Raw genomic sequence first — 22,228 nt, 5'->3', positions numbered from 1 at the left:
TATAGCTATTTTATATAGCTTTTGAATTTTTAATATTTTCGTTTTCTTTTTTGTACAGCTGTTCCACGCGACTAACTTTCTGCCATTCATTGCAGAGGATGTGCCTGTTATACAAACAGCGAATAACTGGCTTTTTTGGTGAATATTGGCGGCACTTTTGTGATATTTCAAATTGATTTCGGTGGCTGTTCACATTATGGGTTTTGGGTATAAAATTTCATACCGCCACTGTTTCAATTTGGTAAACGCTTGACTTAGCCACGTGTTAGTAGAAGAATCTGTAGACAAAAATATTATATTTCCAGGGTAGATATAAGCGTACGACATTTTTTTGGCAAGAGGATTAGAAAAATGTCCGGTTAACGCTGACCCAATTGAGCTTATTTGCTTTAGTATTGATGACTCTAGATCAATTGAGGATCTTGTTTACAGTAACATACCATATTTTCGGAATAAGTAGCAACATTTGCGGTAAACCACGTTTAAATAAATAATTTCTTTCTTTCAAACAAAAACCAAACTCTATAAGCCACTCATAATTCCCGTCCTGCTATATGGTGCAGAGTCTTAGACGATGTCAACAACGGATGAGTCGACGTTGCGGGTTTTCGAGAGAAAAGTTCTGCGAAAGATTTATGGTCCTTTGCGCGTTGAACGATGAGCTGTATGAGATATACGACGACATTGACATAGTTCAGCAAATTAAAAGACAGCGGCTGCGCTGGCTAGGTCATGTTGTCCGGATGGATGAAAACACTCCAGCTCTGAAATTATTCGACGCAGTACCCGCCGGGGGAAGCAGAGGAAGAGGAAGACCTCCACTCCGTTGGAAGGACCAAGTGGAGAAGGACCTGGCTTCGCTTGGAATATCCAATTGGCGCCACGTAGCGAAAAGAAATAATAAGAAGAAATAATTTCTTGATCAACTAAAGTTCTTATACTGTTAATTTCTTATAAAAACCTTCTTTGAAAATGTGATATTTGAAAATTTTAGATCTCAAAATGAACGAACTTAACGATCGGAGACAATTGATGCCTTAGAACAAAGTTGTTAGAGATTTCCGTGATCAAAAAAAAAAAAAAAATTAACGATCTTCAAGTGATCTCAAAATGAACGAACTTAACGATCGGAGACCATTGATGCCTTAGAACTAAGTTGTTAGAGATTTTCGCATTGCGCAGTCAAGATACACTGTGATCAAGGATAAAATAAATTTTAACGATCTTCAAGTGATCTCAAAATGAACGACCTATATACACGTAAATATTCATATCACAAATAAGATAGTAGAAATTCACTGTCAAACTATTTAGAACATAATTAAACATTTTTAGTTCAAACTAAGAGCTGAATGTTATAAATGAAAGGATTACGAAGCCCATCACCTAAGTGAGTGAGACCGTTTCTACAGTTGCACACACTTCATACAAATTATGTTTCATTGAAATTGATTTCTAGAAAACCAATTTACTCTTCGCTTAATGACACCGCAACTGTAGACAACTTTAAGGTGTATAGTAAACCTCGCTCGTGGACTTTGTAAAAGGCAATCCTTCGCTTGAGTCAATCAATAATGAATTAGTTGGAATGCGGTGTAACAGCACAGACGAATGGCCAGACAAATCTCGGTGTCGGTGTTTGAGGTTTCGCGAAACTGTTAGCGCAAACAATTTTCAATGAATACAAAATCAATAAAATTCAATGTTGCCTTCGAAGCAAGGCGCAAACGTGCAACCACAATGCTAATGCAATGCCGAACTTTAGTTAAAAACCGAGAAACTTACGTTCGCGATGGACGCAATATGAGGAGACCATTGGCATCCTGAAGCCACACGCCAAGCCATTAAAAAAGTATTTCATAATGAACGAAACCAAACGAGCATTTGGTGTGTTGCTGGCAGTAACGCATGCGCGTCCCCTACATTTTTGTTTTGCTCATTTGGTGGCTGGCTCTTTCTCTTTGATGCTATCGCTTGTCCTGTTGCCGTTGATAATGCCCTGAAAAAGCCGCAGACAGGTTATTTGCGTGGTCTGCGATTTTTATTAATGTTTTATATTTGTGTGCTGTTTTCATTACCCATCTTCCTTTGTACCTTGGCCAGGGCCTCGTCTGTGCAATGCAGACAACATGAAAGCCAAGCGACCAACCGGCTAACCGACCGACCGACCGACCACCTAACGCCAGTTAGAGGTGGGCAACTTCATTCACAGGATATGCGGCGCATAGATAGCAGTCGAAGTCGGCTGGACGGGGCACAGCACAGCAGGTAGAGTCGTTTGACCACAATTGCAGAGATAATTTAACTTTGTGGTGTGAATGAAGCGGCAGAAAACAGCTGAGCGCGAGGCGCAGTGCCAGTGGTTATGAAATATGTTATAAATGGTTATACGAAATATTTCAGTTTGAATAAGAATGTGGCTAAGTTTACTGCCAAACAACTGGTTTCGTGCCGTTGGTATGCGTTATGAGACAACCGCAGTTCATTTGCCCAATTGGCAATTAAACTTTTGTGCAGCATTAACACAATTCATTAATAAAATTACTTAATTAGTTAATTGACAGTACATTTCATTAATTAAATAGCTTAATAAGTTAATTGACAGTACTCACCTTTGGCTGCTAAGCATATGAAGGCCTGCGCATGCTGCCTGACTTTATCGAGACTCAGATCAGGACATTCTTTACTCTTGATAGGCAGGCGGATTAATAACAATTCAAGGAAATCCAAAGGCGTAACGGAGGACAAATCCCAGCCGAGTCGACTGAGCACGTACAGTTCCCATTTCTGCAAGAGAGCGTAAAATATGGTGTGAAAACTAAGATTTGAGTGGATTTTGTTAAAATCTTTAAATTAATTTGTATTCAGAGGTTCTACCGGCTACAGAATTAGGCAAGGGTTAGGATTAAGGAAATTCAAAATTTTTCAAAATAAATCACCGATTTTTAAAGTATATTTAATTCTGTAAACGTAAATAATTTTTACTTATTCATTAAAAAAAAAGTGATTCTTCAAACAAAATCACAGAAAAATGCGTTTTTTCTGACAAAGGGATATAACAACTTAAATTCAAAAGTAAATAACAACTTAATTTCATACAAGGTGCGTTCCAAAGTAAACAGGATTTGAATCTGGCGCCCCCTGATCTGGCCATCTATAGGTCGACTGGTGCGTTAGAATCTGCTATCTTTATCGACTGTCCAGTGATAATTTTATGACATTTCATCGACTCGAAGTGAAGTTATTGCATTTTAAGTGTCGGTATGTTTGTGTTATCGGTGCGAAAATTATCTTCGAACAAAGAGCCAACCTTAAATTTTGTTGTTTTACCTAAATGTTTCAATTGATGAAACAAGTTTATGGCGATGATTGCCTATCCTGTAGCAGAGTGCACGAGTGGTTTCAACGTTTTCAAAGTGGTCGTGAGAACATAAATAACGATCAACATGTGGGCCAATCAAAATACGTGATCACCGGAAATTCCATCGAAACTGTGCGTGAATTCATCAAAAATCAGCCGAAATCATTATTGAAATTCATGGAAATGGAATTGAACATCTCCAAAACATCGATTTATCGCATTTTGACCGAACATTTGGGCTTACGAAAGGTGTGTGCACGGTTTGTTCCGCACAAATTGACTGACGACCAAAAATTGCTCAGAATCCAACATTCGAAGGACATCATTGACCGATTATTTGACCAAAAATCACATTTTAACCATTAACCACTTCCCGTATTCACCTGATATGGCATCGTGCGACTTCTTCCTTTTCGGAAAAATGCATTTGCCCATGCACTGGCATACTGTCGGCCATACCGGCCAAGGAGCTGAAACACTAGTTCGACATGACCGAACCGAAAAAACCATTTGTTCTGGATTTTTTTAAAGTCCTGTTTACTTTGGAACGCACCTTGTAAAAGCGCGTTAAATCAATAACTATATACGGCAAAGACATTAATTTGTACCCCAATATCGGATTAGAAGGCTTTATAGGAGCCGGTATAAAAATTGAACAATGGGCGTGACACTGCCCACTTTTAGATAAAACTTATATCTCGGGACTCGCTGGACAGATTTCAGGCAAATTCAGTGCATAACATATAGTACACTATTCTGACATTATGACCAGAAATGGTTACAATCGGGCCTAAACTGTTCAAGCTCCTAGGTACCGTTGACCCCAGCACTTATAGCTGACTGTTGCAGCTGTTAAAAATATCGGTCAATATATGAGACATATAATTAAAATGCAGAGAGAATCCTTTCCTGATAATAGTATATCTGTGAGTCAAGAATGAGAAAATACCTAATACAAAGATTTTCGAACCTCCAGTTGACTTTATACCGCATATATCGGGCATTGAGTGAGTTATCTCAATGAAAATAAAGGAGCGTCTTTTGCTCATAATAGTGAGCCTTTCTGTCTAAAATGATTACAAATCTTGAAACAACTTGACATAGCTCCCATTTAACAAACACATAGTAACATTCGGGTGACTTTACTCCATATGGTTGGTGGTTGTAATATGTGGCATACTTTAATGAACCTCAGGGTTCATTTTATTAGTATGTGGCATATTAATAGAAAGTAGTATTGGCAGAAAATAGAAAAAATCGGGTTGATACTACCCGCAGCTCCCACATACCACATATGATTTTCGTTTTTCTAACAAACCAGCATATGTTGACCGTCCATTACTCGAACGCTTGAATTGGCAATAGAATACAAATTTCACATAAATTTCCTTGTATAACTCGAAGTCTCTCTAACTCGAATTTGTTTCTTGGATTGTGGCGTTTCGAGTTAGGGAAGTTCAACTGCATATATAATTGCTTGGTTTCTCATGCTCGAGTTGACGGTTTGCACCTTAAGGTATTTCCCTGATGATTATTTCGACTTGTAAGAACATTAAATGTGCGCTTACACCCGAGATTAACGCTTCCTTACTACTTTATTTTACTTTGATTAATTTGCTTACTTTGAAGTAAGTTTAAAGGACATCGTTTTTATATTTAATTTTTAAATATTTTTACCTTTTCATAGTTGCTTATTTCGGCTGCACAAAGACTTTATAATTCAATAACTGAAAACGAAACAATTAAACGCCAAAACAATTAAACAATTATCTGTTGAAAAAAATTTTAACGCTCTTAAACAATCAATTTGACAGCGGAGGTGATAATTCAGTAGGTTAATGAGTAATGGCTTTGTAATAATTGAGGAAGTCATTACAATGGAAATCGCGAAAATTTAATTTATTAACATGGAACGACGAAAAAACTCAAAGAAAAACCTAAACGCCATTACAAAAAATTTAATTAATTACAAACTTCTGACATTTGTGCGATCGGGCAACACCACAAAAGTACAAGCACAGATCACACATAAATTCATTTGCAATAACGAAAAGTTAGATTTATGAGCGCGCTTAGAACAATTACACATGTTTTCGATTTTTTAAGTAAATTGACTTTATGCAACTTTTTATTGAAGACTGTTTAAGGCACCCATTATATATAAGCGCGCTTGTAGACGGGTCTGGCAAGCCGTTCGCTGAATGGAAGCAAGCGTTTATGCATTGAATTTTTATAAAATTTATGCAAAAATTACCCACTTCCAAGTTGTCCCCGCATGCGGATTATATCGGTTATGAAAAATGGCAAGGCAAAAACAATTCCGTTGTTAATTGCGACTGATAAGCGTTGGGGGATATTACGTATGCGCAAGCCAGTGCAACTTTTTTCGATTTTTCTACTTTTTTCTTAGCACTTTTTGCCGCTTCTTAACTGGAACTTAACGCTGGCAGTTCGTGTTTTTTACTCCCCGCTTTTTCTATTATTGTTTCGCCGCTGCATTGTTAGGAAAAACCCAAATTGATTGCGCCACCGACGAACACTCGCACCGCGTGGCAGCTTTTTACGAGCCCAACGTTAGCTAAGCTATACATATATTTACACATACATAAATACAAATTATATAAGTACTTATATAAAGTTAAAATTTACATATTTAATATTAAATAGTAATATTGGCTGTTTTGCAGTTCTAGTTGTGTGTGGCGTTAGCGATAAGAAATTAGCGTTTTTTACCATTTGTGGCACTGCCAGACTCGGCTTGGTAGGCTTGCCACATAGCGGTGCAATTGTAGCATTTCGGTTTTTTACAGCAGTGGCAGCGAGAACAAGTGTTAGCGGTGTGGCAACAATTGGAAATTAGGTTAGCAGAACATAGTATGTATGTGCCACAAAATGTTGCATAGTTATTCATAATTAGCTGCAACAAGGTGTTGCAATAAAAACGCTGTTATCGACCTGCCTACATAGCTGTTATATGCTTTATAGAGCGGCACAAACGAGCATGCTTTGATAACAGTAAAAAATTGCGTGCACCCCAGAAGTGTATCGAAACTAAAAAGAAACTCGAAAATAAAAAAAAAATCCTTTTCAAAGGTTTAAAATAAGTATTGGTATTGGAAGCATAAAATGGTGAGATTTAATTGATTGAGTAAAATTTAGAATTTATCAATTGAAAATGCATACAGCCTAATACAGGCCATATTTTTCTTTGAATATCTGTAAACAGGTGGCAACGTATATTTTATTTAGATTTATTTATCACTTTTTGCACATAATTCCATGTAATTTGAATCCACGCAGCCATGAAAACTGTTCGCGAACGCCATCTCCGAAGAGCTCGCTATCAATAGCATCGAGGGCCTTTGTGATAATACTGATATGGGTGCCAGGCCAAAGCGAAATCTGTAAACTCAGGAAACTGTAAAGCTGATGAGCTTGCAAGAAAAGGCACTCTAGAACCGCTATCAGTGCCCCGTATCCTCTTGTGTTCTACTACTAGATAGCTGGGCTTCGCAGATGCTTGACCACCATAGGTACATGCGCTGTCGCAAAAGCCTTCTAGCCCAAAATCGGTCGGAAGAGAGATAGTGATCTCTTTGCCCTCGGTAATGCAAGTCTCTCAACAACTCAACATTTCTTTCTTGACTGTCCCGCGTTCGGGAGGTCAAGACTTAAACACTTTGTATTGGTTACTAAGGGTTTTGCTAATTTATAAGTTCAAACACAATTCTTCTGTTCTATGGCTTCACATAGGACTACATACAAGGTGCGTTCCAAAGTAAACAGGATTTTGAAAAAAAAAGAAACCAGAACAAATGGTTTTTTCGGCAAAATCAATTTATTTTATTCAAAATAGTCTCCCTCTGCTTCAATACAGCTTTTTGCACGGTCCGAAAGCATGTCGAACGAGTGTTTTAGCTCGTTGGCCGGTATGACCGCCAGTATGCCAGTGCAAGCCTTTTGAATGGCCTCTACGTCTGCATAACGCTTTCCTTTCATGGGCAAATGCATTTTTCCGAAAAGGAAGAAGTCGCACGGTGCCATATCAGGTGAATACGAGGAGTGGTTAATGGTTAAAATGTGATTTTTGGTCAAATAATCGGTCACAAGCGTCCTTCGAATGTTGGATTGTGAGCAATTTTTGGTCGTCAGTCAATTTGTGTGGAACAAACCGTGCACACACCTTTCGTAAGCCCAAATGTTCGATCAAAATGCGATAAATCGATGTTTTGGAGATGTTCAATTCCATTTCCATGAATTTCAATGATGATTTCGGCTGATTTTTGATGAATTCACGCACATTTTCGATGGAATTTCCGGTGATCCGTATTTTGATTGGCCCACATGTTGATCGTTATTTATGTCCTCATGACCACTTTGAAAACGTTGAAACCACTCGTGCACTCTGCTACGGGATGGGCAATCATCGCCATATACTCGTTTCATCAATTGAAACGTTTCCGTAAAAGTTTTACCAATTTTAAAACAAAATTTAATGTTGGCTCTTTGTTCGAAGCTCATTTTCGCACCGATAACACAAACATACCGACACTGAAAACGCAATAACTTCACTTACAATCAATGAAATGTCATGATATTCTCACTGGACAATCGATAAAGATAGCAGATTCTAACGCACCAGTTGACATATAGATGGCACCACCAGGTGGCGCTAGGTTCAAAACTCCTGCTTACTTAGAAAAACACCAGAATATTGCTGCCGCTTGTGCATAAATTGAGGAGGACCCAAATCAGTCTCTCACACGTCGTTCTCAAGCGTTGGGCTTCTCTGTGACGTCGTTGTGGCGAATTTTACGAAAAGATGTTGGTATACATCCTTACAAGGTCTATTTAACGCAAGAACAGCAGCCGCTTGACCACCCAAACCGTCGTATGTTCGTTAATTGGGCTGAGCAACAACTTGAAAATGATCCGGATTCTCATCGAAAAATCATCTTCAGCGATGAGGCTCATTTCTGGCTAAATGGCTTCATCAATAAGCAAAAATGCATTATTAATCGGGCGGTAATCGACACGTACTCTCTGAGTCACCATTGCATCCCGAAAAAATTTGGGTTTGGTGCGGTTTATGTGCCGGCGGCGTGGCTGCCATACAAACTGGCGATCAAAGTTTTCGTTACTAATATTTTGTATTTGTTGTTTGAAGTTAACGTTGGTTTCTTCTTTTTATTTATTATTAAATTTTTTTATTTTTTATTTTTTTTTTTTGGTTATATTTATAAGATTATTATAATATTTAATTTTAATTTTAATTATAACATTATTTGTAAATCTTAACTGAGAATTTCATGGTATTTATTTTAGTTTAGTTTATTTTGTTTTATTTTACTTTATTTTATTTCATTTTAGTTAATTTTATTTATCTGATTTTTTTTATGTAAATAATTTTATTTCACTTATTTCATTTCTTTTATATTTTTTAGTTTTATTTATTTAATTTGATGTGACTTTTGCATTTTTCACTTTTATAATTTTACAAATTTCAGTTTATTTCTTGTCTTTTTTCATTTTCTTACGTATATTTCTACACTTTTCACATCAATGCAATATCAATTTTTAAGTCCTCTTTGTGATTTACGATTTTGTTTTTTCATATTGGCCCTCCTCACTAAAAATAGCAATGCTTGCAAATAATTTTATCAAATAAACTAAAATGGGTAAATGATAAAAACTAGAAAATGTGATTTACAACTAGAACCCTGCGTCTATGAGCTACACACACACACCCACAAAGAAACTAATTTCTATTATATGGAAATGATAATGAAACGGCGCATTTACAGGTGCAATATGAAATTATACAGACATTATGAGAATACTATTGAATAATAGCAATCTAAGTACATATGTATGTTTGTATATATGTGCTTGTACTTGTGCTTTAAGTAAATATGATTAGAGAGGCATTGATATGGCTGACTATAGGGAAGCAGCGCTTCAAAGTCAAGCATTAAATAAAAATGGAATAAAGACGCCTCCTGCACCTTGAACCGCAAAAAACAGCAACAACAACAGAACAAGGCAAAGCAAATATGCGCAATCTATGTGAGTTTATAAGTGAAGTGAAGTGAGCAGATATGAACAAAAGGTATTTGAGCATACAAGTGGTCATTATTGAATAGAAACGTGCTATTGCATTAATTCCCTACAAAACGTTGCGGTGTCATTGGCGTCGTGCAGCAGCGTTGCACCGTAGCGCTGCGCACAGTTAGCGCCTTTGTGTTGCTTTTGCAATTATGCACACATACACACACAAACACGTACATTTATGATGGCATCTAGGGGTGTGTGTAGGGGTGCATTGATGGCAATTAATCTCCTGCTCATTTATGAGGCAAAGCAAGACGCTCCGAACATTTGCTAGCATAATTCCGGTTGACATTGAATATTGACAATGCGCCATTCAATGCGCTTAACACAGTAGCAACAACAACAAAGTGCATATTATAAATTTTAATACAAATAAAATATATAACAGCACTTTGTGTGATAGGAAAACTTTTTTTTTCTTATTTTTTTCGCGCTCCGATAAAACAATCAACACACACGAACGCCACAATATTCCAATATGCCATCACATTTGTGAGGGAAAAAACGAGCACACACAAAACTGTTCCATTTGTAGCCATAAAAGCGCATTAGGGAAGTATATATTCACCTGCATACACACATACACACGTATGTACATACATATAAAGTGTCTGCTTTGTGCGAAACTCAGCAAAGTCTATTTAATTTACACACTCTTGTTTTAATTATAAAATTTATACAGTTGTTTGATTATGTATTAGCTGAACTTAGGCAGCTAGACTTGAGTTGAGTTGAGTTGAGAGTCTCTCTAAACAAACTGCAAACTTGGGCGCCATAGGGCTTAAGTTTTAGTGCCTTCTTGTCAAAAGTAATAAAAAAATTGCACGCCTTTTTATGGGATGCAATTTTATTTAATATTAAATATGTATTTAGTGTTCAAATAAAAAAGCTGAAAAGCCTAACGAAGCGCTTCATCAATTTCAAGAGTAGGTTGAGAATTACAACGAATGAAATGTGAAGCACAAAATAGAAAATACTTTGTACGTTATCACTGAAATCTTGTTATTATTTGACATTTTTATCAATAAAATTATCAGATTAAAACTAATATTTGGGATGAAAATATTTCGAAGCTTTCAAACGGGAAAGGCAAACCTTAAGAGCCTTTAGGATTGTCATTGCTAATGTTTAAGGCTTCCAATTATACAAGGTCTAGTGAAAAGATAACCATTATTTTCCAATGTTTGGCTTTTGTAATCTGTATCACGCCTTGTAAAATTGTGAAAGGGTTACACTATATACAGTTAAAAAGTTAAGATATTTCAATGAAATCTTCTCAGACAGCTTTGCGAGTGCTTGACTTAGTATTCTTTAAGCACACATCAAGGAGAAATATCAGTAAAGAGAAAATACGCCAAATTATAGAGTTTATCAACGACGAAACACAATCGCCCAGAAACGACCAGCTTTGGCCACTAGCAGAGGGATTGTGTTTCATTTGTGAATCCGCAGCAGTTCCGGCGGCTTGTTTGGGTGATTCTTATTCATTCACCTTATAGTTCTGAAGGAGCTTTCAAAACCGTCCTATCGCTACTACTCTGGACGGTCTTGGGGTTGAATCAAACCTCAATCACCACATTCTCCATCTTCTGTGCGACAGAGTGATTGAAACGGAATGAGGTAACGCACGTGCTCGACGAAATGTGAGTAGGGAAACGCCAGAAAGTGGAGTTCTATCTCCTCTTCTAAGGATGCTGGTGGTTGGTGATTGCATATGCAGACGATGTAGCACTTCTGGTTAAAGCAAAGCTCCTGATACCGTGTACGAGTTGACGCAGAGATATCTCAGCGTCATAACAAATTGGGCAGTCGGCAGTAGTCTCGCCATCAATCCCAAGTAAAACTTAGATGGTTTTATTTACTAGAAGATATAAGACACCGGTGGCACCGCTGCCGCAATTGGGAGACACACGTCTATAACCAGCGGATGCAGTGAAATATCTAGGGCTCCATCGTGGATAGGAAGCTTTCTTGGAAGCCGAATATCGAATGGAAAAAAAAGGCATCGATTGCCTTGTACAACTGCAGAGGAGCCATTAGTAAAAGGTGATGCCTTTCACCGAAAGTGGTCCTCCGGCTTTGCGACACCATAGTCAAGCACATTATGTTCTGTGGAGTCTTTATGTGATGGAGGGCTCTAGAAAAGACCACACTTGCAAAGAAAGTCCGACACTTATCAACATATATGGTGCACTAAGGTTCACCCCAACACACTTGGCTTCATACCGGAACACTTGGATCATGGAGTTGCCGAATCCTGACGGCTCCTTCTATGCCCATATACCGACGAAGGAGTTGTGAGTGTGAAGAAACCGTTGGAAGAGAGATGCAGTGAGCTTCTTTATGGATGAGTCAAAGCTTGGGGGTAAAGTTGTCAGGAGGTCTATATCAACTCCAGACTTTCTCAAAGTACATAAAAGAAACAATAAGAGTCCAATAGCGAAATTATAAACAATCTCTAAAAAGCTCATTTTTCAGATGTAATTAGCTAACTCGCAGTTCATCATCTTGCACATTTGTTGGATCGAGACAACCAAACTGAATCAAACTCGAATAGAAATCTTACTGCTTTTTGGCGGACAGCTTTGAATTTCGATAGCAGAAGACTCCAGTCAAAATGTGTACTAACATTTGTACGGTGAAGGGCTAAACTAGGCGTAACATCTGCCGCATTATTATTATCAACATAAACGAGTGTAGAACCCGGAAATTGCAGCAATTATTATCAGAAATATAAACTTATCACCCACCAAAGACACTTTGAATTAGTGATAAAACTTTTATCGCATCAAATACTTATGCATATCACATGTATGCACATATGTACATATGTATGTGTGCGCTTAGCTTATGCCTGGAACTAAGAAACGCATGTAAATCTAAAGCCAACATTGTTGGCATTTTTAATGCCCTTCTTCTGCATGCGCGTCGCCGTTCGCATGCCTTTTTCGCAGAAGTGATAACAAGTATGTATGTACACAAGCCATACAAACAATTGGCCATAAAACGCTGCAGCAGCAACAACAACAACAACAGCAATTGCCGATCGGAATGTTAAGCTATGGTATGTGTAAAGCCACATAAAACATAAACTCGTATCCTGCCGAGGAGGCCAAGCGCCTTGCCCGCGCCTGCAATGCGTACGGCCTCCCAAAGCTTGACAGAGTCAGTAAAGCGTAAAGAATTACCAAGCGGAAATCGGCACTCCAAGCGATTTCAAACGAATACAAAAATCTGCATCTTCCAACATTTGTCTTCCAGTGCTGCCAATGCTTTTTTTTCTAATTCTTGCCTTACTTGCTTTACTCCTAGCGAAATTTTATTGCTTTGCATTGCTTCCCACCGCCACCACCAGCACGTCTGCGGCCAGCACTTGTCGAAAGGAACTTGCCGGTTGTTTGCTCGTTTTGCGTGCTTTGCTTTTGTATTTTTTTGCACACCGCGTCCCAGCAATTTCACATTACGAGTTGGTCTTATTTTTTGTTGTGCTTTTCTCTACTCATTTTTTTTTTTTGCATATTTTAATTTGTTCACATGTCAAACGCTTGTCCTTGTCTGTCAAAACGGCGCGCAAAAAACGCCGGGAACACAGCGACCAACGAGCGGGGCGCGCTGGGTCCCCAGCATATGATTCACATACGCATACACGCACACATACCACCCCCGGCTCTTTGTTGCCCCGACGGTGGTGCACGTTGGTGTCGATCTGTCGTCTGCCTGCCGCACCGCCGCCCGCAACTTGTCTGCGCGCAATTAAATAGTAATAAACTTGAGTTGTCGTCGGTGCGAATGTCGTCAGCCGCACAGAGACGCATGCAGTAGTGACAGCCGCGAAATGAAGACGGACGTCTGTCTGTAAGGCGTTTATCGTTGCCGAGCCAGCAACAGCTACCGCTGCCAACAACACAAACTACACTTACGCTCGGCGGACCAACACTGCTCCTCGATCACACATTTACATTCCAGGCAGCAAGGCGTCCGTCCGCAGCGCGCTGGTTCCACAGCGAAAGACTAAATTGCGCGTTGCGCGGACTTTGGAATTGCCGAATGCCGCCCATCACTGCGTATTGCCGCAGTGTGCTGTGGTGGTAGAATCCTCTCGTCTCCGATGCGCATGTGCAGACATTCATTGCCAGCGGCGTTATGTTCGCAATCGGCGTAGAGTGAGACGCGCGGGCAGCAAGTGAGCTACTGCACATGTCGGCCGCTTGTACGCCAATTGTGATTTCAATTCTGCGGCCACGGAGCTTATGTATATGAGTCAAGCACCGCCCTGCGTCTGCGCGTTCATGACGTTTGTGCCTGGAATTCTTAAGCAAATTGTGTATGCTGAACAATTTTTATGAATGAATTGTGAGCTGCTCAACAACGACCGTGACGATGATAGACGAACGTAGCCGCATTGAACGATGTACGACAGACAACAGCGGACGTGGCACGGCTTCGCGTTAGTCGTTTTGTCTTCCTCGCATTTCTTGCTTTTGTTCTGCTTTTTTGGTGCGCGTTGTTTGATTTTTAACTTGTATTTAGCATGTAAAGAGTTAAAGCCTACACACCGACGATTACCCACCCGCACACCACACACCACAAACACAACCCCAACAACAACCGCGCGCGTCCGTCCATTGGAGTGGCCAAACATTCCAATGTGCTTGTCGTTAAGCATTTTCATTGAAGCCCTTGCGCGACGAGACGAGACGCGAAGGTTGTCGTGCAACATATGCTTGCAACAATACTTTTCATACTTTGTTTTCATTGCTATCGTGGAGACGCCACCGCAACGCGCAAGTATGAATAGTTCATAATTTTCATTTATTTCATTAAGTTCGCCAGCATTGTGGCGCATCTCGCCAACTCCCCTCCTCAAGCCGAACTCATCCTAGCCAAGTACGCAGTCTTCGCACTTTGTTGTGCTGACACCGGCCGACTGTCGCGAATCAACATGTGTTTTCCGTCCTCCGCCTTCGCCGACACCCGCCGTTTCGTCCTGTCTTTCAGAGCTCAGCACTCCTGCAAACGCCTCACACAGTCTTCATAAGAGCTCCGCATTTGATGACGCTGCAGTTGGAACGCCTCGTTCGCAACTTTCTCAAGCTCGTGTCGTTGAAGGGACAGGGACGGCGGTGGTGGCAACGAATTTAGCACGGCACTGTAGGCGATTTGCTGGTTGTAAAATAAATTCTCATGTCATTCGAGTGTTCATACGACTTGTTAGCTGCTATCTGTCCGTCTGTGTGTCTGTCGGTATGCTTCGATTTTGATTATTGTCTGTTGCTGCTGCAGGATGTCGGGTTAAGCAATTCGCACCCCCTATGAAAATGTACGTACTCAGCAGTAAGCGGCGAGTGAAAGAGTCGTGCTACAGACAAAGTCATAAACAAAGCCATATGGAAAGCGATATTTCATGAAAATGAAGAGAATAAAAATGAAATTAAAATTTTGACGCACACATCAAGCCGCGCACATTGTAAAGCTAATGAGCGGAAGGATGGACGGACTAAAGAAAGTGACGAACCTTGGAGGGCTCTTCAAAACGACCGGCAATGCGTAGCTTGGTAGATCGTCGCATGGTGTAGAATTCATGATTATATGTTTTATGCTCTGCAGTGAGTGCTAATTTGAGAGGTTTAATTAGGATTCTAATAATTTTTAAAAGTCACGTAGTGATAAGAGGTGTTTTATAAACCGGTTGAGAATTTTAGTTCATTATCAAGTGTTTATGAAATGTAGTTGAAATAGTCTATTTTAGCTGGTTAATGATTTGTAATTTTGTTTTCTCTAAATTCCTCAACACAAGCCTCCTCCGAGTTTCGAACCATTTTGACAAATAAAGGTTCATAACTCAACTAAATGTTTTCCATATTGGACCGGTAAAATTTGCTGATGCTTTGCGCTCCCCTTCAGTTTGTAATTGCGGCTCGAAAAAGGAAGATGCAGTTGGTGCTTGAATATACTGTTCAGAGTTAGGCATAAGGCAACCTTTCAAGCTGCCGGATCAATGCAGTATATTGCAAGGTGAGGTCTTTTCTATTGTGAAAGCCAGAGTCAACAATTATGTAGACCGCCATCAGCAATCAATGCAGTAACCTCGTATCGCATATCGGCCAGAAGTGTCTTGGAAATCAGGGCAGCGGTGGAAAGTGTTGACAGAAGCAAATAACTGCACTTCTACTGGGTGCCAGGTCAAAAAGGCATTGAGGGCAAAGAAATTGTGGACGAGATTGCCAAGAATGGTGTACGGATGGGAATACGCTGTAAGCATCCGGGGGTCACCTCGGTACACTGGAGAAGGTATTGATAGTTAGATTGCAGAGTCTGTTAAAATTCGCGTCGAGCGCAGGCATCCTAAAAGACTAATCTCCATCTATAATAGTATCGCAAAGGGCCAAAACTGGTCTGTGCGTGATTTATTAGCCTACCAGATTAACCTAACCTAATCTTAGATTAGCCGTGGTAAAGGAAGTTCTCTCGTATATTTCAGTTACCGGCAAGAAGAAACAGCGCATATCAGGGGAGAAATTAATGAAACATTTTTGCAATGACCTCGAGGGACCTTACCAATAACGCCATTACTTAGAGGTAAATAAATATTAGAACCTTCATTGCTCAATAGCCGTAAAAGGTTACGATTACCAGAGCGTTAGTTGTTGTCAAAGTAAAGCGATCTTATATGAACTTTGAAAAATTATGGCAAATTGCTACTGTAGGACTTTTTTCAACTTTCTTGGAAAAACATGAAAGAAAACATATTGTGTAATTACTCAATAATTACGAGTGATTACAACTAATAATCCATACAAGGAAGAATAATATATCTTAACAAAAAAATTTCAAATAGCAAAAAAGATTGTAGCGGACGGAAAAATTCCTTGTGATCACTGGAAGGTAGTGAAAATAATGGGAAATAAAACTAAAAAACCCACTGGGCAGGATCCAATAGCAAGTACACACAAAAAGTGCCTTCAAACGCAAGAGAAAATTTCCACCACAATTAACACGCCAGAAAGGGGTGGGTCTGGCGGCGACTACTCGGTTTCACACCAACGACGTGTCTACCTCACAGCTTCAAAGCGTCTAAATCTAGCTGTAATAACGCTGAGTATGTTCACTGCAAATGCGTCCGCAAGCTTATGAAATTTCCCAAAGAAAGAAAGTGAAAACGCATTGGCGCTGGCTTGGTTTATTTTCAACGCCCGCCCAGACGCTAGACGCAAGTTGACAACAATGTGCGCGCATTTTCTTGCATGCAACGCGCAACAAAAACAAAAGTGTTAAACAAAAACTAGTTGCCGCTGGACTGTCTGTCGGCCTCCTGCGTGCGCATGACTCAGCGTGGCAAAAAGGAAATGCTAACAAGTGTACGCGCTGCACTTGCGCTGTGGCAAAAAACGAAGTTGTGGCGAAGAAAGTGAAGTGAAATATTTGAAAAAGGAAAACCGTAATAATTATGTGGGCAAGAGTTGGGTTAATAAAATTATTAACTATAAGAAATGTTCCCGCAATAATAAAAATGATTATTGTTTCGCACACACAAACACGCACACAAGCAGCTGCATGCAGTTATTGTCGTTCGTGTGGCGGCGGCAACATTATGCGCTGAGAGCAATTAACCCGTCCAATGCGCGGACACACACATTGCCACATGGTGATGCAGTGCGGCATAATAAAATAGCAATATGCCACAACAACAACAAACAGCTGCATTACCATTGCAGTGAGAGCGAAATTCATGAGAATTCGTGTGAAAGACTAGCTGTGGAATTAGATAGAATGACAATAAGTAGAAAACAACCGGAAGTCGTTTGGTGTGAAGTTCTTCTTCCAGACACAACATTTAGCAGCAGCAGAAGCAAAAGAATACAGTGTCGCTAAATAAGAATAAACAGGAGTGCAGCAGCGTAGGAAGTTGGAGGCTGTAACTCACACGCGTACATAAAGAGATATAAAGATGTGAGCTCAGCTAGTTAGAGGAAGACAATTTATGAGTTCTTGTGATTATTTCATTTTTTTATGCTTTCGAAAATCGTTTACAATACACATACATATACGTATATAAATATATTTTCAGGTTTTTCAGAGTGTAAGCGTTGAAAAAATGTATATTTATCGTGAAGATAAAAGATAAGAAGTTGGTATAACTTACGACCACAAAATGAGAAGGAGTAAGATCGCAAAAGTTAAAAAACAGTGCTTGAAAATCTGCGTGTTGGCAAGAGAGAGTCTCAACCACTCTTAAGGATCGATTCAACCGTTTTGGATAATCTTTTGGGTATGAAGCGTGTCAATGTTAACGTCTTATCTTAATTTTTTGTAAAAACGATTTTGAGTGAAGATTGGAACAGAGATGCCTGAAAACAGAGCTCATCACATGCATGACTACTGCTGACGAGACGTGGATCTATGAATACGACGCCGAAACAGTGCAACAATCTAGTACATGGCGCTCCAAAAATTGGCTGATAAGGAAGAAACCAAAATCCGCTAAGGCACTGAAGGCCATTCGATCAGAGGCTTCTTACAAATGTATAGAAGTCATCTTTCTTTCTTTTGGCTTTTTGACGCCAATTGTAGATTCCAAGTGTAGCCAGGTCCTTGTCCATCTGGTCTTTCCAGCGAAGTGGGGCTTTCTCTTCCACGGCAGGTACTGCGTCGAATACTTTCAGAGCTGGAGTGCTTTCATCCATTCGGACGACATGACCTAGCTAGCATAGCCGCTGCCTCTTAATTCGATGTCGCCGCATATCTCGTATTGTTCCATCGACTGCGGTACTCGGCGTTGCCAATGCTCAAAGGACCATAACAACGACTCATCAGATATTATCATCGTCCTTGCCTCTGCACCGTGTAGCAGGACGGGAATTATGAGTGACTTATAGAGTTTGGTCTTTGTTCGTCGTGAGGACTTTACTTCTCAATTGCCTACTCAGTCCGAAGTAACACCTGTTGGCAAGAGTTATTTTGCGTTGGATTTCGAGGCTGATATTGTTTTTGGTGTTAATGCTGGTTCCAAAATAGACGAAATTATCTACAACTTCGAAGTTAGGACTGTCAACAGTGACGTGGGAGCCTAGTCGCGAGTGCGACGACTGTCTGTTTGATGACAGGAGACTTTTCGTCTTGCTCTCGTTCGACCTGGACAAAACAGACCTAACTGCGCGGTTGTTATGGCCAATGATATCAATATCATCGCCGTACACCAGCAGTTGTACACTTATTAAAAATGGTACCTTCTCTATTTAGTTCTGCAGCTCGAATTATTTTCTCCAGGAGTAGCTTGAAGCAGTTGCACGATAGGGAGTCGCCTTGTCTGAAACCTCGTATGGTATCGAACTGCTCGAAGAGGTTGAATCCTGGCGGAGCTTTTGGTATTGATCAACGTCAGTTTGCAAAATTAGATTGAATTGTATAAATTGGTTTAAGATGGGTTCAAGCAATATTAACGATACAGGCGGATTTCTCGAAGTATGGTCTTAGAGACCAGCCGCAAGGCCAACATTAGAAAAAATTTAGTCAGAATATGCAAGAAAATGATTTTGACAGTTTTAGCTAACATAAACCAGCCGGAGTTTGGTCAGTCTCCTTAATAATTGCTATTTAAGTTTTAGGTGAAAGAAAGGCTAACACCTGAATTTCGGAGGAATAAGCGCTATATTTGCACCATATCCGAAAGGAACACACAAACTAGCGATTAGTAGTCACGCACTCCACACACTTGGGCGGCACTTTTATTGGTCCAAGCCATAAATTAGGAAATTACCTGGAGCAATGGACGCGGCTTATCTGCTGTGAGCATCTAAAACATTGTTGTTGGCTTGGTGCTATATTAGTGCTAAAACCTTTTAACAAATATGCTGCAATTTGAAGAAAATTCCAGGAAGAATTGGTATTAATAGATTACCAGACCAGACGCGCCACAGCGCATAACAGCGCTCATATAAATCTATATGTGAGCCTATACATAATTTAAAGTAATTTAAAAGTATTGGGTATAAAAATTGCACGCAGACCGATTCGAATGAATTTGCTTTGCTATACCTCCCTTTGCCGCAAAAAAGCGCACAAAAAGCGCAAAAACAACAGCAAAAGGAAACAACGTGCATGCGCGCACACAACTCTCGCACACACATAAACACATACACAGAAATTATGTTGTTTGGGGCAGAGCAACAAGTGCCCCCCAGACGGGTAATAAATGAAATCAGCGAAGCAAGCAACCCAACAGCTAGTTAACTAACCACATATGCATACACACACACACACACTCATGAGCGAATATGAGCGTATAGTTCCTTAAACATTTCACGAATGAGGGGAGAAGACCGCAGAGTCAGGACTTGCGACAGCGACTTTTTGAATGGTTCATATGTATTTATGAGATCGCGAAGCCACAGCAACCAAATGAGGCTGCACAGAATGTGGAAGGCAGGCAGGCAGGCAGCCGTCGAGTCCAATGTCTAACCCCACACTATCCCCCACATAGCTGTGTGTGAGCTCTAGTGCACAAAATTCATTCATGAAATTTCACGTCACACACACACTCAAACACATATAACCAAGCAGCAATACAGATGAATACAATTCCGAAACGAAGTCACGATAAAGACGAAGGTAATGCCACTAAGAGTTCAGACTGACACACAACGCGACTTGTAGAGGAAGCCACAATACTCAAGAATTGCCACCCAATTGAATTCTGCAGCGAAAAAAGCAGCAAAGCCGCAACAACAGCGACAATGAAAAGTAGAAAAACTATCGAAGCAGCGACAAGAGATATGTGAACAAGTATATACCACGTAGAAGTATGCCCACAACAAACATAAACTCAATATTGCTCTACCACTCTCGGAATCTCTTAGATATGCTATTTGGACTAAAGCCTTTTCTTGTAACAGGCTATGGAACTTTTGAGTGCTCGAGTCAAGCTTTGCTACTTTTTGGGCTTACACTTATTGAAAGAAGGATGGAGTCATGTGTAAAAGTTCACGCAAGTGAGGACAGTTCTCTGAGTGCCATTTACTTGGGAGTGGTCAGAAACGATTATTTTACATATGGCTCAAGCAGCTCACCACTTTCGGTCTTAGACCAAGTATCTTCTGGGTAGCCAAAAAACATCCGCTTGAAGACGAGCTAGAGTGAGAAGGCGAACCATCCCTCCCCAGAGTTGTGCGCTAAGTTTGGGACCAGCAACGTATAAAACGCCCCCAATGAAAAGGAAAGAACAGCGGATGAGAGATCCCTCTTTTGATGACGACAATGAACCAAACTCTATAAGTCAATCATTATTCCCGTTCTGCTATATGGTGCAGGGGCATGGACGATGGCAACATCTGATGAGTTGGCGTTACGAATTTTTCCAGGGAAAGGTTCTGTGGAGGATTTATGGTTCTTTGCAAATACCGCAATCGATAGAACGATGAGCTGTACGAGTTATACGACGACATTGACATAGTTCGGCGAATTAAGAGACCGTGGCTACGCTGGCTAGGTCATGTCGTCCGAATGGATGAAAACAATACAGTTCTGAAAGTATGCGACGCAGTACCCACCGAGGAAAGCAGAAGAAGTCGAAGACCTCCACTCCGTTGGAAAGACCAAGTGGAGAAGGAGAAGAAGAAGAAGAATAGTATATAACGACCGCTTCGGTCTTTAGACGTGTTGAGCAGCTTTGAGAAATGTTTGAAAGAAAATGAGTCCACATCAAATAAGTCTTTAACTAATAACAATTTCGACATTTTAAAGGGTATATGCACTGCTATCTACCTGTGTGTTTACCTGTGGAAGCATTATTGTTGAAATGTTTATATATTAGTGTGCACCACTTAATCCTTTAAGGCCCATATGGACCTCTGTTAGGTAAATTTATATTTTTTCTTTTGCTTCTTTTCTTTTCCATTCACTTTGTCGCTGTGATTTTTTACCGCATTTCATTTAAAATGAAATACCTTAAGATAAGGGTTCTCACACTGGAAACTTTTAAAATGAACTCACGTGGCCGGTAGGTAAAGCACAAATTGGTGAGAGTGGTTAATAAGGAAAGTGGTATGTTGTACTCACACAGCCTGTTTGTCTAAGGTCAGGGGATTTTCAACTCAAAAGTCAGCTCAAAGATATCTGGTCATTAAGAGACAATAACAAAAAACACAAATTTTTTGAGCTAAAATAATGTTCACGGAACAGCGGCTAAATAACGGTACAACGTATTCTACAATCACCTGACGTGATCCCCTTAGCTCTACAATATTAATCCAAGTATAACCCTTATATACCAAAAAGAGAAAATTCTTTATTGAAGACTTTTTGGGTTAACCTTACCCAGTATAGTATTCTGGACCATGTTTCACAGCAGGCTATGCACATTTTCATTATTGGCAGTGCATTTAAATAGACGAACCGCGTCTGCGTGGCGTTATTTCGCAGAACCGCTAAACTAATACGACTTGAATACTCGCAAGGCACGAAGAAGACCATCCACCCACACCACTACCAGTACCGGCAGTAATTGTTCACGAATAACCACACAAATGCACGCACACACAAATTTAATCTGATCCTCTATCGCCGCCACGGATGTGTAAACATGAGAGCACAAATTCATGGAAGCGCCAAACAAAAGAACTGAAACCCAATCACTGGTTTGCACTGATCTTGTGGCTGCGTTCAAAGAAATTTATGCACATATGTATGTATGTGTGCCGTGGTCATATGGTCCACGTACTGATTGGACCTCACAAATATTTTCTCGTGCCCTATTAGACT

The 22,228-nt window shown here is 40.1% G+C and overlaps 2 protein-coding genes across 4 annotated transcripts in view; both read right to left on the bottom strand.

Annotated features, from left to right (window-relative positions):
* Positions 1-22,228, bottom strand: part of LOC126760570 (uncharacterized) — a 439,995-nt gene that overhangs the window by 178,270 nt on the left and 239,497 nt on the right. The gene's annotated exons all lie outside the window — the stretch shown is intronic.
* Positions 1-22,228, bottom strand: part of LOC126760577 (G1/S-specific cyclin-D1) — a 113,769-nt gene that overhangs the window by 21,392 nt on the left and 70,149 nt on the right. For all 3 annotated transcript variants that reach the window (XM_050476320.1, XM_050476318.1, XM_050476319.1), the window contains one exon: positions 2,613-2,787. In XM_050476320.1, the coding sequence (XP_050332277.1) occupies positions 2,613-2,787 (175 nt within the window). The remainder of the gene's footprint in view (positions 1-2,612; positions 2,788-22,228) is intronic.

The sequence above is a fragment of the Bactrocera neohumeralis genome, chromosome 5, assembly GCF_024586455.1.
Source record: "Bactrocera neohumeralis isolate Rockhampton chromosome 5, APGP_CSIRO_Bneo_wtdbg2-racon-allhic-juicebox.fasta_v2, whole genome shotgun sequence".
Classification (NCBI taxonomy): domain Eukaryota; kingdom Metazoa; phylum Arthropoda; class Insecta; order Diptera; family Tephritidae; genus Bactrocera; species Bactrocera neohumeralis.
This window is presented reverse-complemented; position numbering and strand designations above follow the sequence as displayed.